Source organism: Saccopteryx bilineata, chromosome X (assembly GCF_036850765.1).
Source record: "Saccopteryx bilineata isolate mSacBil1 chromosome X, mSacBil1_pri_phased_curated, whole genome shotgun sequence".
Taxonomy (NCBI): domain Eukaryota; kingdom Metazoa; phylum Chordata; class Mammalia; order Chiroptera; family Emballonuridae; genus Saccopteryx; species Saccopteryx bilineata.
Window position 1 is genome coordinate 35330295 of NC_089502.1, and position 14565 is coordinate 35344859.

General features: G+C 32.6%; 1 protein-coding gene across 1 annotated transcript in view; it reads right to left on the reverse strand.

Annotated features, from left to right (window-relative positions):
• The window catches only part of HTR2C (5-hydroxytryptamine receptor 2C), a 206535-nt gene extending 199267 nt beyond the window's left edge, over positions 1 to 7268 (reverse strand). Inside the window, exon 1 of the mRNA XM_066249877.1 lies at positions 7234 to 7268. Within this exon, the coding sequence (XP_066105974.1) occupies positions 7234 to 7268 (35 nt within the window). The remainder of the gene's footprint in view (positions 1 to 7233) is intronic.
• Positions 7269 to 14565: the final 7297 nt, after the last annotated feature.

The window sequence follows — 14565 nt, forward strand, 5'->3', positions numbered from 1 at the left end:
AATTTTAAACCACATTGCTGCTTTATTTGTTGTAATGGTTTATTCTTTATATTTTTAAAATATTCAGTTTTTCTAGACATCCTTATAGACAACTGAAAACAGAATGAAAAGAAGATTTTCTTCTAAGTATCTAATATACCATGATAATATACTATACCATGACAATATAATATACTATACTTGTCTAGTACCATGACAAGAGTATTGGAAATTGTTTCTTTCTTAAAATCAAAAACTGTGAAAGAATAAGTCGCCATCAGACCAACTTCAGGCAAGATTTTGAAAGAGACACAATGGTAGATATTCATTATTTCTTTTTAGAACTCTTCTTACTTTCTCACAGTCCAGAGTTACTTCATGTTGTCTCATAGTTTTTTAATGTCTGTGTTTTAAATTTATCTGACACTCTTCACATATCTTTCTTATGTTTTCTGGGGCTAGTTGTAGTCTAGGAAATGGTATATATTGATAATTAATTCCTGTGAGTTTGCTGCTTTCTTATGCTGGAAACATCTCTTAAATCACTTAAAGGATGCATTTCTCATTATAGTACTTCAGTAGATTCTACTAGTAGGAACTTCAGGCTAAATTGTAAACTAATGCAAAAGAGATGAATGTGATTATGTTTTATGTGTTCCAAATTAATTCCTCCCAATAGTGATATGAAATTTATTCAAGTTAAATACATTGTATCTTCTCAAAGTGTAAGTACTTAATGTGTCTAATAAAACTAACATTTATTTTAATAAGACAGAGCATATTCAAAATTTCCTGCTTAAAATTAAAGATTATTATCTCTTTGTGATTGTCTTATGTGTATCTATGTTCTATAATAGTTATTTAATAAAAGTTAAGCAACAACTAGACTATGTAATGGTTGTTAATATTTATAAGGGAAAAATTTCTTGTACTGGTACAATATGTGGTGAATAATGTTGTATGTAAAAAATTGAAGTCATATTTTTCCTGGAATTGGGGAGATGAAACACATAACATTACAATATTCAAACTATGACTTTTCAGCACTGGCCAGGTAGCTCAGTTGAATAAAGTCTTGTTCTGATATGCCAGGGTTGCAAGATCAACCCCGGTTCAGGGCACTTGGAAAAATCAACCAGCGAATACATAAATAATGGATGCAGAAATAAGTGGAACAACAAATTGATGTGTCTCTATTCATTCTCCTCTCTCTAAAATCAATCAATCAATCATTAAGAAAATGAAGAAGAGAGTCTATGAGGTCTGTATAAATGCTTTTATCATCTCATTCACTTGGTCTTTGAATGTAAAATATCTCTACACAGGAAAAAAATATGTGTGATTTGATTGACTCATTGCTTGTTACCAATCAGAAAACTAGATGATTGTGATTATAATAATCATCTTATGTCTGTACTATTATATACACGAACATGTCCACACACCATACTTTCTAAACCCAAACTGTAACACTTAGACTGAAATATAATTCGCATTATTTAAACTTAACTAAAAAATATAATAATTTTATAATGTATTTAAAATTATTTCTCATATCTTATTAATATACTATGTATTTTAAGATAATAAAGAAATAAAAATATTTTAATTTTATATCCTGTTTTTTAGAGACAGTGAGAGAGAGTCAGAGAGAGAGACAAATAGGGACACACAGGTAAGAAGGGAGAGAGATGAGAAGCATCAATTCTTCATTGCAGCACCTTAGTTGTTCATTGATTGCTTTCTCATATGTGCCTTCACAGCAGGGAGGGTGGCTACAGCAGAGCAAGTGACCTCTTGCTCAAACCAGCAATCTTGGGCTTCAAGCCAGTGACCATAGGGTCATGTCTATGATCCCACGCTCAAGCCAGCCACCCCGCACTCAAATTGGTGACCTCAGGGTTTTGAACCTGGGTCCTCTATGTCCCAGTCCAATGCTCTATTCACTGTACCACAACCTGGTCAGGCGAAATATTTTAAGTTTATATTCTATAAAATATATAAAACTAATACTTCAGTCATCTACTTTCTCATTAGTCACAGCTAACATATTCTAAGAAACATGGAGGGGAGAGACATACATAATAATTTTCATCAAACAATGAGAAGTAATCAATAAGTTCTTTCAAATGTAGGCCATATTATTTTTCTGGAATATAAAAAAAGCTAAAATAATACATTATTTAAGTCCTCTATGATAATTAATTTGTTTAATATGAATAGAAATTATTGAAACAAAAGACCAACTGAATAGAAGCAAGATATTTGCTCTCAGCTTTGATTATTTTGTCACTGTATTTTTTGCATTTGCCATGTGGCCAATGTTATGGCTACATGATCTCAATAATTTTTATGACCAGTCACTTAACCTCTCACAACATTAATTTTCTCATCTGTCTAATGGGGATAGTCTATATCGCCTAATTGTTGTAAAAATTAAATTATGTGTGTATTCCTGAAGTAGTAATTTTTTCATAAGAAGCCCTTAGTCAATGTTGGAACTTACCTTCTTTCTTCCTTCAAAGTTAAACAAAAGTATTTTTATAGTAACCATACCTCAATTCATGTATTTTAAAATCTCTTAAGAATTTAAGTCCTGGTTTTACTTTAAGACAATACCTATTTATGCAGAGCTAGGTTCATATAATAAATTTAAACCTATGGTCTTTGCTGGCTTACAGAATTAAACAAACAAATAAAAACAAACAAAAAACCAAAGCAAAAAGATTATTCTCCTGGCATTAAAATTTTTTTTCTAGTTTAAATTACATTGTGATCATCTCAAATAGTCCTACAAGACTTTATTCTCACAATAAGATATTGCATCTTCAGTTGTCAGATGCAGAATCTCAAATAATATATCTATCCTTACGTTCAGAGAATAAAGTCTTAATAAAATATGCAATCTGACCTCACACTTTAAAAGTAAATTGTAAAAACATCTAAATCTTTTCATATTTCTCTAAAAATAATAGGAGAATGCATAATAAAATTTCACATAAACTCCATTAAGGTTCTGGCCAGTTGGCTCAGCGGTAGAACTTCGCCCAGTGTGTGGAAGTCCCAGGTTTGATTCCAAGCAGGGCACTCAGGAGAAGTGACTATCTGCTTTTCTACCCCTCCCCCTCTCATATCTCTCTCTCTCTCTCTCTCTCTCTCTCTCTCTCTCTCTCTCTCTCTCCTCCTCCTCCCCTCCTGCAGCCAGGAACCCACTGGAGCAAGTTGGTCCCAGGTGCTAAGGATGGCTCCACAGCCTCCGACTCAGGCACTAAAAAAATGGCTCCACTTGCAAGTGGAGCAAGGCCCCAGATAGGCAGAGCATCATCTCTTAGTGGGCTTGTTGAGTGTATCCTTGTAAGGGCTCATGCGAAAGTCTGTCTCTGCCTGCCTCCCTTCCTCTCACTTAAAAAAAACAACGAAACATTAAAAACTGTCTAATTGTAAATTTTATAATTTGAGTGTCTTAGAACTTTGGGGTAGACAACCACTTCAAGTATACCTCTATTGATCAGGTATACTTAAATTATATTAAAGAGCCCATCAGACAAACAGTGAATTACTGAGGAAGTTTATAGAATCTAAATCCATTTATTGCAAATTATAAAGTAAAGTAGTAGTGCTGGGTAAGATCCTTATGAGTATTTACATCAGTTCCCTGGTTTTACTTCAATTCATTTTAATAAATTGTTATTGAGTTCTACTTATGGGCAAAGTATTACGAGTTTTATTGTAGTTCAATCTCGCTTTTATAGGTTTGTAATAAAAATTGGCTATCTTGTAATTAAGCTTAATTTCTAACCTTTACATGCTCAATGAAACATATAGTTATTTTACAAAGGAGGAGTAATTTAGATCTTGCTCTTAAAGTTTATATCAATGGTTATTAAGCCCACAGAAGCTTATAAATTGTATATACACCCAAATTACAAGTTCTTTTGAAAACAGTATAAATAATATATTCATTGTTACTAAATTTTTTTGAAAATATAATTTTATATTCTTAATAGATAAACAAAATAATAATTTGATTTAAAAGTCTGAGTACATTTTAATTATTTTTATTTATTTTACTCCAAAAGCAACTGATGAGGTTTTTGCTTTATTTTTGAAAAAATTATGTTTTTATACACAACAGATACAACAGTTATCTTTAACAAGTACACAAATCAGCTGTTATTATGGCATAAACTTTTAGTTCAACTTAGGTTTTTGCAAAAAAAAGTTATTTTGTAAAAAACTAAAAACTAGAAATAAGATTATTTGGCTACACTTAAAGCTTAATAATTTACAAAAGAGGCAATCAGCTTTAAGTCAAGCTAAGAGACTTTGGACAGATATCATTCACATTTACAATCTTGGTCAAACCATGGCCTCTGGACCAACAATCTGCTTATGACAAAATGTTCTAAGGATTAGCCTCTTTCATGCCTGACATCCTTCTTTAATGAAAAATTTCAAAGAGTGAACAGTGGCAGCTCAGTAGTTATTCAAAGCTACAGATTCTACAGTGCAGTTTAAGGTCATACAACTGGGAATTTGTTCCACTAGACTCGGGTAATACAGGTATGCTCAGTTCAGCATCAAACCAGAGTCTGCAAAGAAAACAGGAAGGGAGGACAGCAATGACTGGATCAGACACTTCAAGCTTGCTTATTTTTCAAGTGTCACATGAGTTAATTATTTAAACTATTTAGTGTATTTCAAATACATTGAAGTTTTTCTTATTAATGCTCCAATTATCTTATCTTTGACCAGTGCAAGTCTTTTCTAAATATTTTTTTTAAATTAGTGTTAATGTACAATGTTATATATTAGTTACAGGTGTACAACCCAGTACTTAGACATTATGTAACTTATTAAGTGATTATCCTCATAAGTCTCACACCCACCTGGCACCATACATAGTTATTAGAATATTACTGACTATATTCCCTATGTTGTACTTTACATCCTCATGACTATTGTGTAACAACCAATTTGTACTCCTTAATCCTTTCACCTTTTTCATCCATTCCCCCAACACCCCTCCCACCTGACATCCAACAGAATGTTTTCTGTATCTATAAGTTTGTTTCTGCTCTGCTTTTTAAAAAAATATATTTATTGATTTTAGAGAGAGAGAAAGAAAGAGAAACATCAATTTATTGTTCTACTTATGCATTTCTTGGTTGATTCTTCTATGTGTCCTGATATAGACTGAACTTCCAACCTTGGTGTATTGAGATGATACTTTAACTACTGAGCAACACAGCCAAGGATGCCCTGCTTATTTTTAAATCTACTGAGTTTTCCATAGCATATGACAAAAAAAGTCACCCCGATAAATTTCAATTAAAAACTTGTAAAAGGAAGAGATGAATGATCCTTGTTTAATAGAATGAAAGAAAAAGTAGATATTTAATTTCATACCAGAATAATTTGGTATCCTTTAAAGTAATCCTGCATTTTGGTATATAGATCAACGGCCAAATACTGAGTTGGCACAGTTGCATGGAACATTTTTCTATTCATTTTCTTATACCTGACTATTCTTTTCTTTTCTTTATTTTGTGACAGAGACAGAGACACACACACACAGAGACAGAGGGAGAGGCAGACAGGGACAGATAGACAAGAAGAGAGAGAGATGAGAAGTCTCAATTCTTCGTTGTGGCTCCAAAGTTGTTCATTGACTGCTTTCTCATACTACATACCTTGATGGGGGGAGGGGCTACAGCAGAGTGAGGGATCCCCTGCTCAAGCCAGTGACCTTTAACTTCATGCCAGTGACCATGGGGTCATGTCTATGATCCCACGCTCAAGCCAGCGACCCCATGCTCAAGCTGGTGAGCCCGCACTCAAGCTGACAACTTCAAGGTTTTGAACCTGGGTTCTCTGTGACTCAGTCCAATGCTCTATCCACTGCTCCACCACCTGATCAAGCTTGACTCTTCTTTATCATGGTCTGCTTTGTTCTTTTCATGTCGGTTCTAGTTCTATTGAAATCACACATTCTTGAGATTATCATGACTACTATGGATAATGACATCCAAGATGGGCTACAGGGTGCATACTGTAGAAGTTATAATGTTGATATATTTTGTACCTACACTACTCAGTAAGTGTTTTCCTGAGTGAACTCTTTTACATGAATTATAGAGGAGACTACATAGAAAGAAGAAGGGCAATTTCAGGGCTTTTGCACAGTATCGGTCAGAGTTTATAAAGCCTTGGATCAGTTCTTTAATGCCCCAGTCCTCAGAGATTAGGTTTAGAAGAAACCAATCTTACATTTTTCTAAGTAAAAAAAAAAAAAAAAGGTACGCCTGGATTAGATCATGCTTAGAATTGCTCAGTACTTAAATACTTAAATCCTATTCTTTACTTATCCTTTTTTTTTTTTTTTTTTTTTTTTTTTTTTTTTTTGCAGAGAAGGAGAGAGAGAGAGAGACAGATAGGAAAAGACAGACAGGAAGGGGACAGAGATGAGAAACATCAGTTTTTCGTTGTGGCACCTTACTTGTTCATTGATTGCTTTCTCATATGTGCCTTGACCAGGGGACTACAGCAGACCGAGTGACCCCTTGCTCGAGCCAGCGACCTTGGGCTCAAGCTGGTGAGCCTTGCTCAAACCAGATGAGCCTGCGCTCAAGCCGGCAACCTTGGGGTTTTGATCCTTGGTCCTCTGCTTCCTATTCCACTGATCTATCCACTGCATCACCATCTGGTCAGTCCAGTTATCCTTTTTATGTTGCATTGCAGTAATTTTAACTATTGGTCATTCTATCACAATATCCAAAAATGGTTTTGTTGTCTTCTGTCCAGCTACACCCTCCTACCCCTACTCCCTCATTTCTGATTTATTCTTTTGCAACCTCAAATATTCTTTATAAAAATAGACTTATAAAGACATTTTAATCTCTTGGCTGTTCAGTTTACACAGGAAGAGAAAAAGAATCTTCCAATTTCTAGGTTTTAACTATGGAGGTAACAATCATGGGCATTAAGATTATTTTTAAATTGAAGGTATCATTTTCATATTACTTGTTTGAATACACGGGTATTTGTGTTTAACTGGATTTGAAATTATTTTTTTCCATTTATTGGTTTTAAATAGGAAACAACCATAATATTAGTCTATTGCAACAAAAGTTATTTATGAAGATTGAGGCAAATACATGTGAATGATCATATAAAAACCTTTCAAACATTTTTGAGCAAAAGCTATAATAAAAACATTATCTTTTAAAACATAATAAATAATAACATCCTTACAGAAACGAGTGCACCACTTTCTTCAGGTTCACCATGATTGCTTCAGTTATAAGCAACCAAAGTTTAAAATTGAGAAGAGGATGTTTGTATTGGATTTATAATGCCATCCTTTCTGGGGAGAGAAAAGAAAAAGAAAAAGAAAATTAGTTAAAGGTCCAAACAACTTACATAACAACCAATTTAAAACACTTTAATATACTTATTAAATGATAAGAGACAATGCATAATAAATTTAGCAAACAGGTAAATGTGTTATATCATATAAGTGATACAGGTGGCAAAGAGAATAGAAGTTTTATTATTTACCAATGCATAACTATCATAGCTTTTCTAAAATTTCTTGTATAAACTTTACTTATGTGGGGTTTCTATTACATCTTCCCCTGTTGGAAGACAGAAAGCTTCAAAAAGGTTTGAGAAAGAAATTAATAATATATTTTTCTTTTATTTTAAAACTATTAGGGCAAATTTTGTGACCTAATAATTAAGCAGCATCTAGAAAAGTATAAAGTTTTCATCTTATAAGAACATGGAAAACTAAAACAAGTTTTAAGCATTTTTATAAAGTAAAAATACACTGCACATTTTTAACTTTCCTTCGAAGTGAAGCCATCTGCATTTACACAGATAGATTTATTTATACTTTTGTTCTCCAGAGGGTAAAAACCAACAATATTCTCCAGAGGGTAAAAACAAGATTATACCAAAATAAATTTATTGATTTAATATAGCAACCCCTGTCATATATCAACTAATTAATATTCAACAGATAGTGTGTTACAGCCAGGACACATGGAACAATGTTGTAAATTGCAAACAAAACCTCAGTTGCACTAGATGACTAAAATATATTTTTAGATTCTTTTTTAAAGTGGCAACAGTGTATCTTCAAAAGCACTAGGAAGGAAACATAACTCTTCAAACAACTTATTAAATAATTTCAGAGTGAATACCATTGATTTCTGTAGGCTATTTTTAAGGAATTATTCATTTCATTGCCAAACCCCACCAAATACTTACTTAGCAGATTATTTACCACTTAGCATGCATTATATTGAGTATGTTAAAATGCTGGTCAAGAGTAGACTGGATGAAACTTGCTGAGAATCTCTGCTGCACTCCTTGTGGAAGTAAAATCTTACAGAGTAGAATATGTCATTCTCAAACTTTACATTGATGTTGAAGAAATAATCAGTGTAAATTCTAGTGATTAATTCAGAGACCCTTTGGTTTTCTGTTCAGTGATTCTTAACTGGAAATAAAATGGGTAAACCTCTCTGTTCTCCATCTAGTTTTTTGTTGTTGTTGTTGTTTTCTATATCTTCTTTTTCTGGGGTTTTGATTATATTCTCTTCCCTTACCAAATATCCAACTATATTCATTTCTGCGATGGCAAGCTATGTCAAGGGTCAGGATTGTGATATCGTTAAGCATGTCTGCAGTGGGTTATCAATGAAACAAATTTAAGTTTATGTGTGTGAGAGAGAGAAAAAAATTGAATAGCATGGAATATGTATTAATACAAAATATTCACTTTGTCCAATTTATATTTTCAAGAAATATAAAAATTGTTCATAATCTTTTAAAATGTTTTCTAGTTTTAAAAAAAAATTGGAAATAAAAATTTACTAGAACAATATGCTCCTCTTTATATTTCCCATTTCATTTAATGCTAGTATTATACTAGTCAACTCAAGCTACAAATTTAATTTATTCTCTCAAGTTCCCCTTATAAATTCTATCAGTGCTGCCTACCAAAACTTTATCTCACACTGTTAAATTTAATTTTCTAAATAAAATAAAAATAAAATTTATTTTTCAATTGAAAAATCTTTATCTCAAAATATTAACTATAGTAATGTATAAAATATGGTTTCTAGTATCCAGAAACCCTAAATATTTTATGTAAGGGATAGAGTGAGATTAGCCAGACCATCATTAGCCAGACCATTTCTATCCCATAAAATTCTGCCAGTTGACACATAAATCCTATTTTCTAGGAGGCCTGAATATAAGTGACAGAAAAAATGGTAAAGGAAGACAAAATGGTCTTATTTTGCTTCTTAGCCCTCAGCCAATATCAAAATTCTTTTATTTTTAATAAAATATAAAATTGTTTTTAATTTTTATTTTTTAAGTATCTAGAGTAATATAATTTAAAAATTTCAAAGTAAAATGTTTCAATTTCATATAGTGTAACAACTCAACTGAAATTACTTTTGCCATAGTTCAATATGATAATCTCATAAACAGTGTATTTTCTATATCTCAGCTATAATAAAATCCCATGGTTGTTATGTAAAATATTAGCTATATTTCATTAAAAATTAAGCAACTGTATCATCATTTTTACCTGTAGACTTTCCTGAAAAATATAAACAGAAAAATTAAACAACAAATATTTATTTTCAAAGTTTCAATTTCACTAATTGAGAAAAACCAAATAATAATGATAAAAGTACTAAATTACATATATATATCTCCAATTTATTAAGCAAAATAATATCTTTCTGTGCTGTTAAAATTTGCATCCTTTTAAAGCTAACTAAATCAGATAAAATATACTCTTGGATTACTGGTAAATTTAGGCATATGTTATGCTAGACTGGCATAAATTGTATAAATTATGTAAGCAGTGTTGCATTACATGTTTCACTAAAAGGCCAGTTCACTGTGATGATATTTTGCAATGAGAAATGTTCTGTAAGGGGAGGGAATTCAAACCCTTTTAAAATCTTGGGTAAGTTAAATTAATAAGAGAAACAAAGCAATAAGACAACTCTAATTAAATGCTCTAATTCGCATATCTCTGTGACTCTACCAATATTTCATAATGGAATTCTCGTGGTTGTATGAACATAAAAAGAATACCTATGAATTTATGTACTCAAATTTAGGGAAAATTGTGTTTTATAAAATGAAGAAAAAAATCACTTGTGGGATAATGGACAGAGTAATTAGTTTTTAATGAGAATTTATATGATTCTTATAAAAACTATGATCATGTAACAATATAAGAATGTTATAAGAATATGCACATATATATACATGCATATACATATATATATATAGACATGTATAAATATATATAATTTTTTTCTGTGTAAAGAGATTCATTAACCTGAAATTAATGAGCTGTCTCAAGCATGAAGATAAAATCACAAAGTAAAGCAACACCAAAATAAATTAATAATCAGTACATATTTACACCAATCTTTTAATTCCTTCTGCAACATAAATTACAAACCTTCTCATCATCTCTCTAAAGCACTGTAAGATCTTCAGGCATCAATAAGAGTAACTACATTTGCTAAGGCAAAAAGGGGGATAAATATTAGTTTTCATATAGTTCTCAATACTACAGTTTCACACAAAACATTGCAAAGTAATCTCAATTAATATAAAATCTTAAGTGGTAAATTAGTGGTAAATTTAAGAAAAACTCACACCCTGAGCATTAAATTAATGTCTATGAATCTATGTTTATATATAAACATATTTCATGTGTAATAAAATATATATCATCAAAAATAGCGTGAACATTTTTTAAAAATTGAACCAAAATAGGTTCTCCACTATATATTCAGATATACATTTCAAATTATCGGAATCAGTATCACTCACAGACATACTTAAAAGTCATTATCAATAACCATCTTGGGTTTGAAAACAATGAAATAAAGCAAAAACACCTCTGTGAGGAAAAGCTGGCATAAATTAAAAAAAATAATAAAGCTACTTTCGACTCTTTAAACATCCCTCCAGTTAGGTTTGGAGAGTTCTTCATTTTACAGCTAATTGGAGCTATTCTTATTTAGCTTTAAATTTGAAAATGACTGTGATAGGATCTAAGATTTCTTTAGTACACAGTTTCTTTTTTGACTTGTAATGTCTTTTCAAGGGTTTGGCAGTGTCATGAGTTTAAGCATGCTGCACATTTTGGACAATAATGTCATAACTCACTTGTAAGACCAGTACTATGTACTCTCTAAAAGATACCTAGTTTTCCATGTCAGTTTGCCAACCAAGTTGTGAGAGATATGTGACCATCCTTGTGGCCTATAGAATACTGTATATTGAATTCATTTATGGAAACTCAAGGATGAGAAAGGGAAATCAGTTTTGCACATTATATCGGTTTTGCACATGTTTAATTTAACTTATAAAAGGACATCTGTGGCCCTGGCTGGTTGGCTCAGTGGTAGAGCATCGGCCTGGCATGCAGGAGTCCCGGGTTCGATTCCCGGCCAGGGCACACAGAAGAAGCGCCCATCTGCTTCTCCATCCCTCTCCCTCTCCTTCCTCTCTCTCTCTCTTCCCTTCCCGCAGCCAAGGCTCCACTGGAGCAAAATTTGCCTGGGCGCTGAAGATGGCTCTGTGGCCTCTGCCTCAGGTGCTAGAATGGCTCTGATTGCGGCAGAGAGATGCCCCAAGATGGACAGAGCATCGCCCCCTAGTGGGCATGCTGGGTGGATCCCGGTCGGGCGCATGCAGGAGTCTGTCTGACTGCCTCCCCGTTTCCAGCTTCGGAAAAATACAAAAACAAAAAAAAAAGACATCTGTATTTTATCTATTAAGAGATAAAGGCAATAACAAGCAAGGTATAAACACAATTTGGACTCTAGTAAAGTCATATTTGGAGATTAGGTTTACCAATCGTCAAACAAGTTGAGAGTAAATATTAAATTATAGAAAGAAAATATAAGGAGGGTAGCAAATGAAATGGAGAGAATAGGTAAAAGGAAAAATGTCAAGGGAGAGTGTTTTGAGAAAGAACAGAGTTCATATTGTATGATTTGACTGAAAAGAGATGGCTGATGATCTTAGCACCATTTCAATAAAGTAATGTAGAACGAGTAATAGAGTTGCATAAAGGCAGAGAGAAAAGTCTTGACATATGAGGGGAGAGGTGGTTAATGAGGAAATAGAAAACATTCAAATGGTTCTGTCCAATGCATAGGTGTAATAAATGTCTACTAAAGAAAAATATTTGAGGGGAGACAGAAATGTACTTCCACGTAATTCCTACATTCCTTAGCCAAGTGTTGAATACAAAATGGTTGACTGAAGGGAAAGAAAAGAAGAGACTTTAAGAGATTTAAGGTGTAAAGACAAAAGATCCTATTTATGAATGAAGATCTGTGGTTTTGACCAAATTTTTTTTGGAGATGATAGAGTTCTACAACTTTATTAAAAATCTGAATATTTCCTTGTGTCTTTTAAAACTAACCATTTATAATTCATTTTTTTACTATTACCTTTTCCACTTTTGGACACTGAAGGGAAGATTGGTCATGTTTTCAATCACATTTTCTGTCCTCTAACAGTTTCTTATCCTTTCTTTCCCAGACCTGGTCAAACATGATATTGATGAGACTAAGAAGAAAATGCCAGCATTTCTACTTGATATTTTAATTTTTAAATTTATATTGAATTTACTTGGTTACATTGGTTAATAAAATATAGGTTTCAGTGGTACAATTCTATACTACATCATCTGTATATTGTACTGTGTGTTCACCACCTAAAGTCAAGTCACCTTCCATCACCATTTAACCCCCCTTTTGCCTTCTTCTACCTCCTTCACCTCCCTTTTCCTCTGGTAGTTAGCATACTGTTGTCTATGTCTACGGGGTTTTATTTTTCTTTGCTTAATCCTTTCACCTTTTTACAAAATTTGGAGGATGTAGATTAACCCAAAAAAGGACATAGATTACATTACATTTCTGGAAATTTTATGAGTTCATCATGGTGTTGCTGTTGATTATTTTTTTTCTCATACTGAAGAGAATAAATCTGACATTGAATGATTTAAAAAGTTATAGAATAGTCAACTGAGGTCATTCTTGTCTGACTCTTTATAATAAAGCATTTAAAAATTAAATAAAAATATACGTAGCAGTCTAATTTTTGTCAGTATTTACTATTCTAAAATTATGGATTCATATGTCAAAAATATCACTCTGGTTACTATAGTCACTGTGTCGGGCAAATGAGTTTGTAAAATTTGTATTATTTGAGTTTGCTCACTTTTATTGTTAAAAATGGTGCTGGGCAGCGCCAGGTATAGTCATCTGTGAAATTGCAAATAACCCTCCTGCTAGGGAAGGGCCATTGTTTTGCTAATGTTTGCCGGAGGAGAGGTTTTCCCTCCAGCGAACAGTGAAGGAGAAGAAGAAGGGGGAAAAAGAGAGAGAAGCCATGTGTTTGCAGAGTGAGAGCAGAGAGAATGCAGAGTGCTGAGGAAGAAGCCTTGTTCACAGAGAGGAGAAGGTGTGCAGATGGGGAACTAGAGTTTAGGGGCTTTTGTGAGCTCCACTGAGATTGGTGAAGCCTTTAATTCTAGGAGAAACTGGAGGAGATTCTTCTGGTTTAGGAACTGGATAACATGTCAGTGGCTTTGGGAGCCCTGAGTGAGAGAGAAGTGTTTTCCCTCTGTGTGTTGCTTGTCAGCTGGTGCGAGACTTTAATAAATGAATAGACCACCATTTTTTGGTTCCACTGTTTCTTTACTGTCTGTCCAAATCTAATGGGAACCTGCATGTGAATGGCCAGGCCAGCAGCGACTACTGGCTATAGACACTATATTTTCAAGAAATGGCTCAAACAAAAGTGAATTAGTCTCAAATGTTCAGATTAGTCATGGAAAGATTATGTTAATGTGGCACAGATTCATAATATTTTAGAGGTAATTGTTAATTCAAAAATTATTTTGGGGACTAATGAATATTGTAGAAAATTTCTTTTTAACTTTAAATATATTATAATAAATTTCAAATTAAAAAAGTAATTGTCATTTCAAAAATGTGCTTTTTCCAAATATGATCAAATCAATAATAATTATGATTTTAATAAAATGTTACTGAATTATCCATTTGTAATTTAAAATTGTTCTTGTAGTAGTCAACACAAGATATGTTAGCATTTAAAGCTTATTTAGAAATTTATTCTGTGAATTTAAATAAATTCAAACCTTCTATCTTTAAGTGCCATGTTTTAATTTATTCTACAATTATAAATGCACAGAACTCCTAGTGCTGAAATATTACAAGTGATCAAATAATCTAGTACTTTGCCTTCAGACAGATCTATATTTAACCTACTTCAACAAATTTGATAATTGATGTTCTTTAGAACAAACTCTATGAGAGGCAATTTCATAACCTTCCACTGTTTAGCAATCTGTTCTGCCAGAAAATATTAATCTATATTAGGCAAAAAGCCTCAAGCTAAGAGACTTTAATGGGAATAATTAATCCCACTAAATCAAGTATATAATACAGAATAAAGTAATACTAGCAGCATGCTTGCTTATTGCATTTTTCTTTGGCT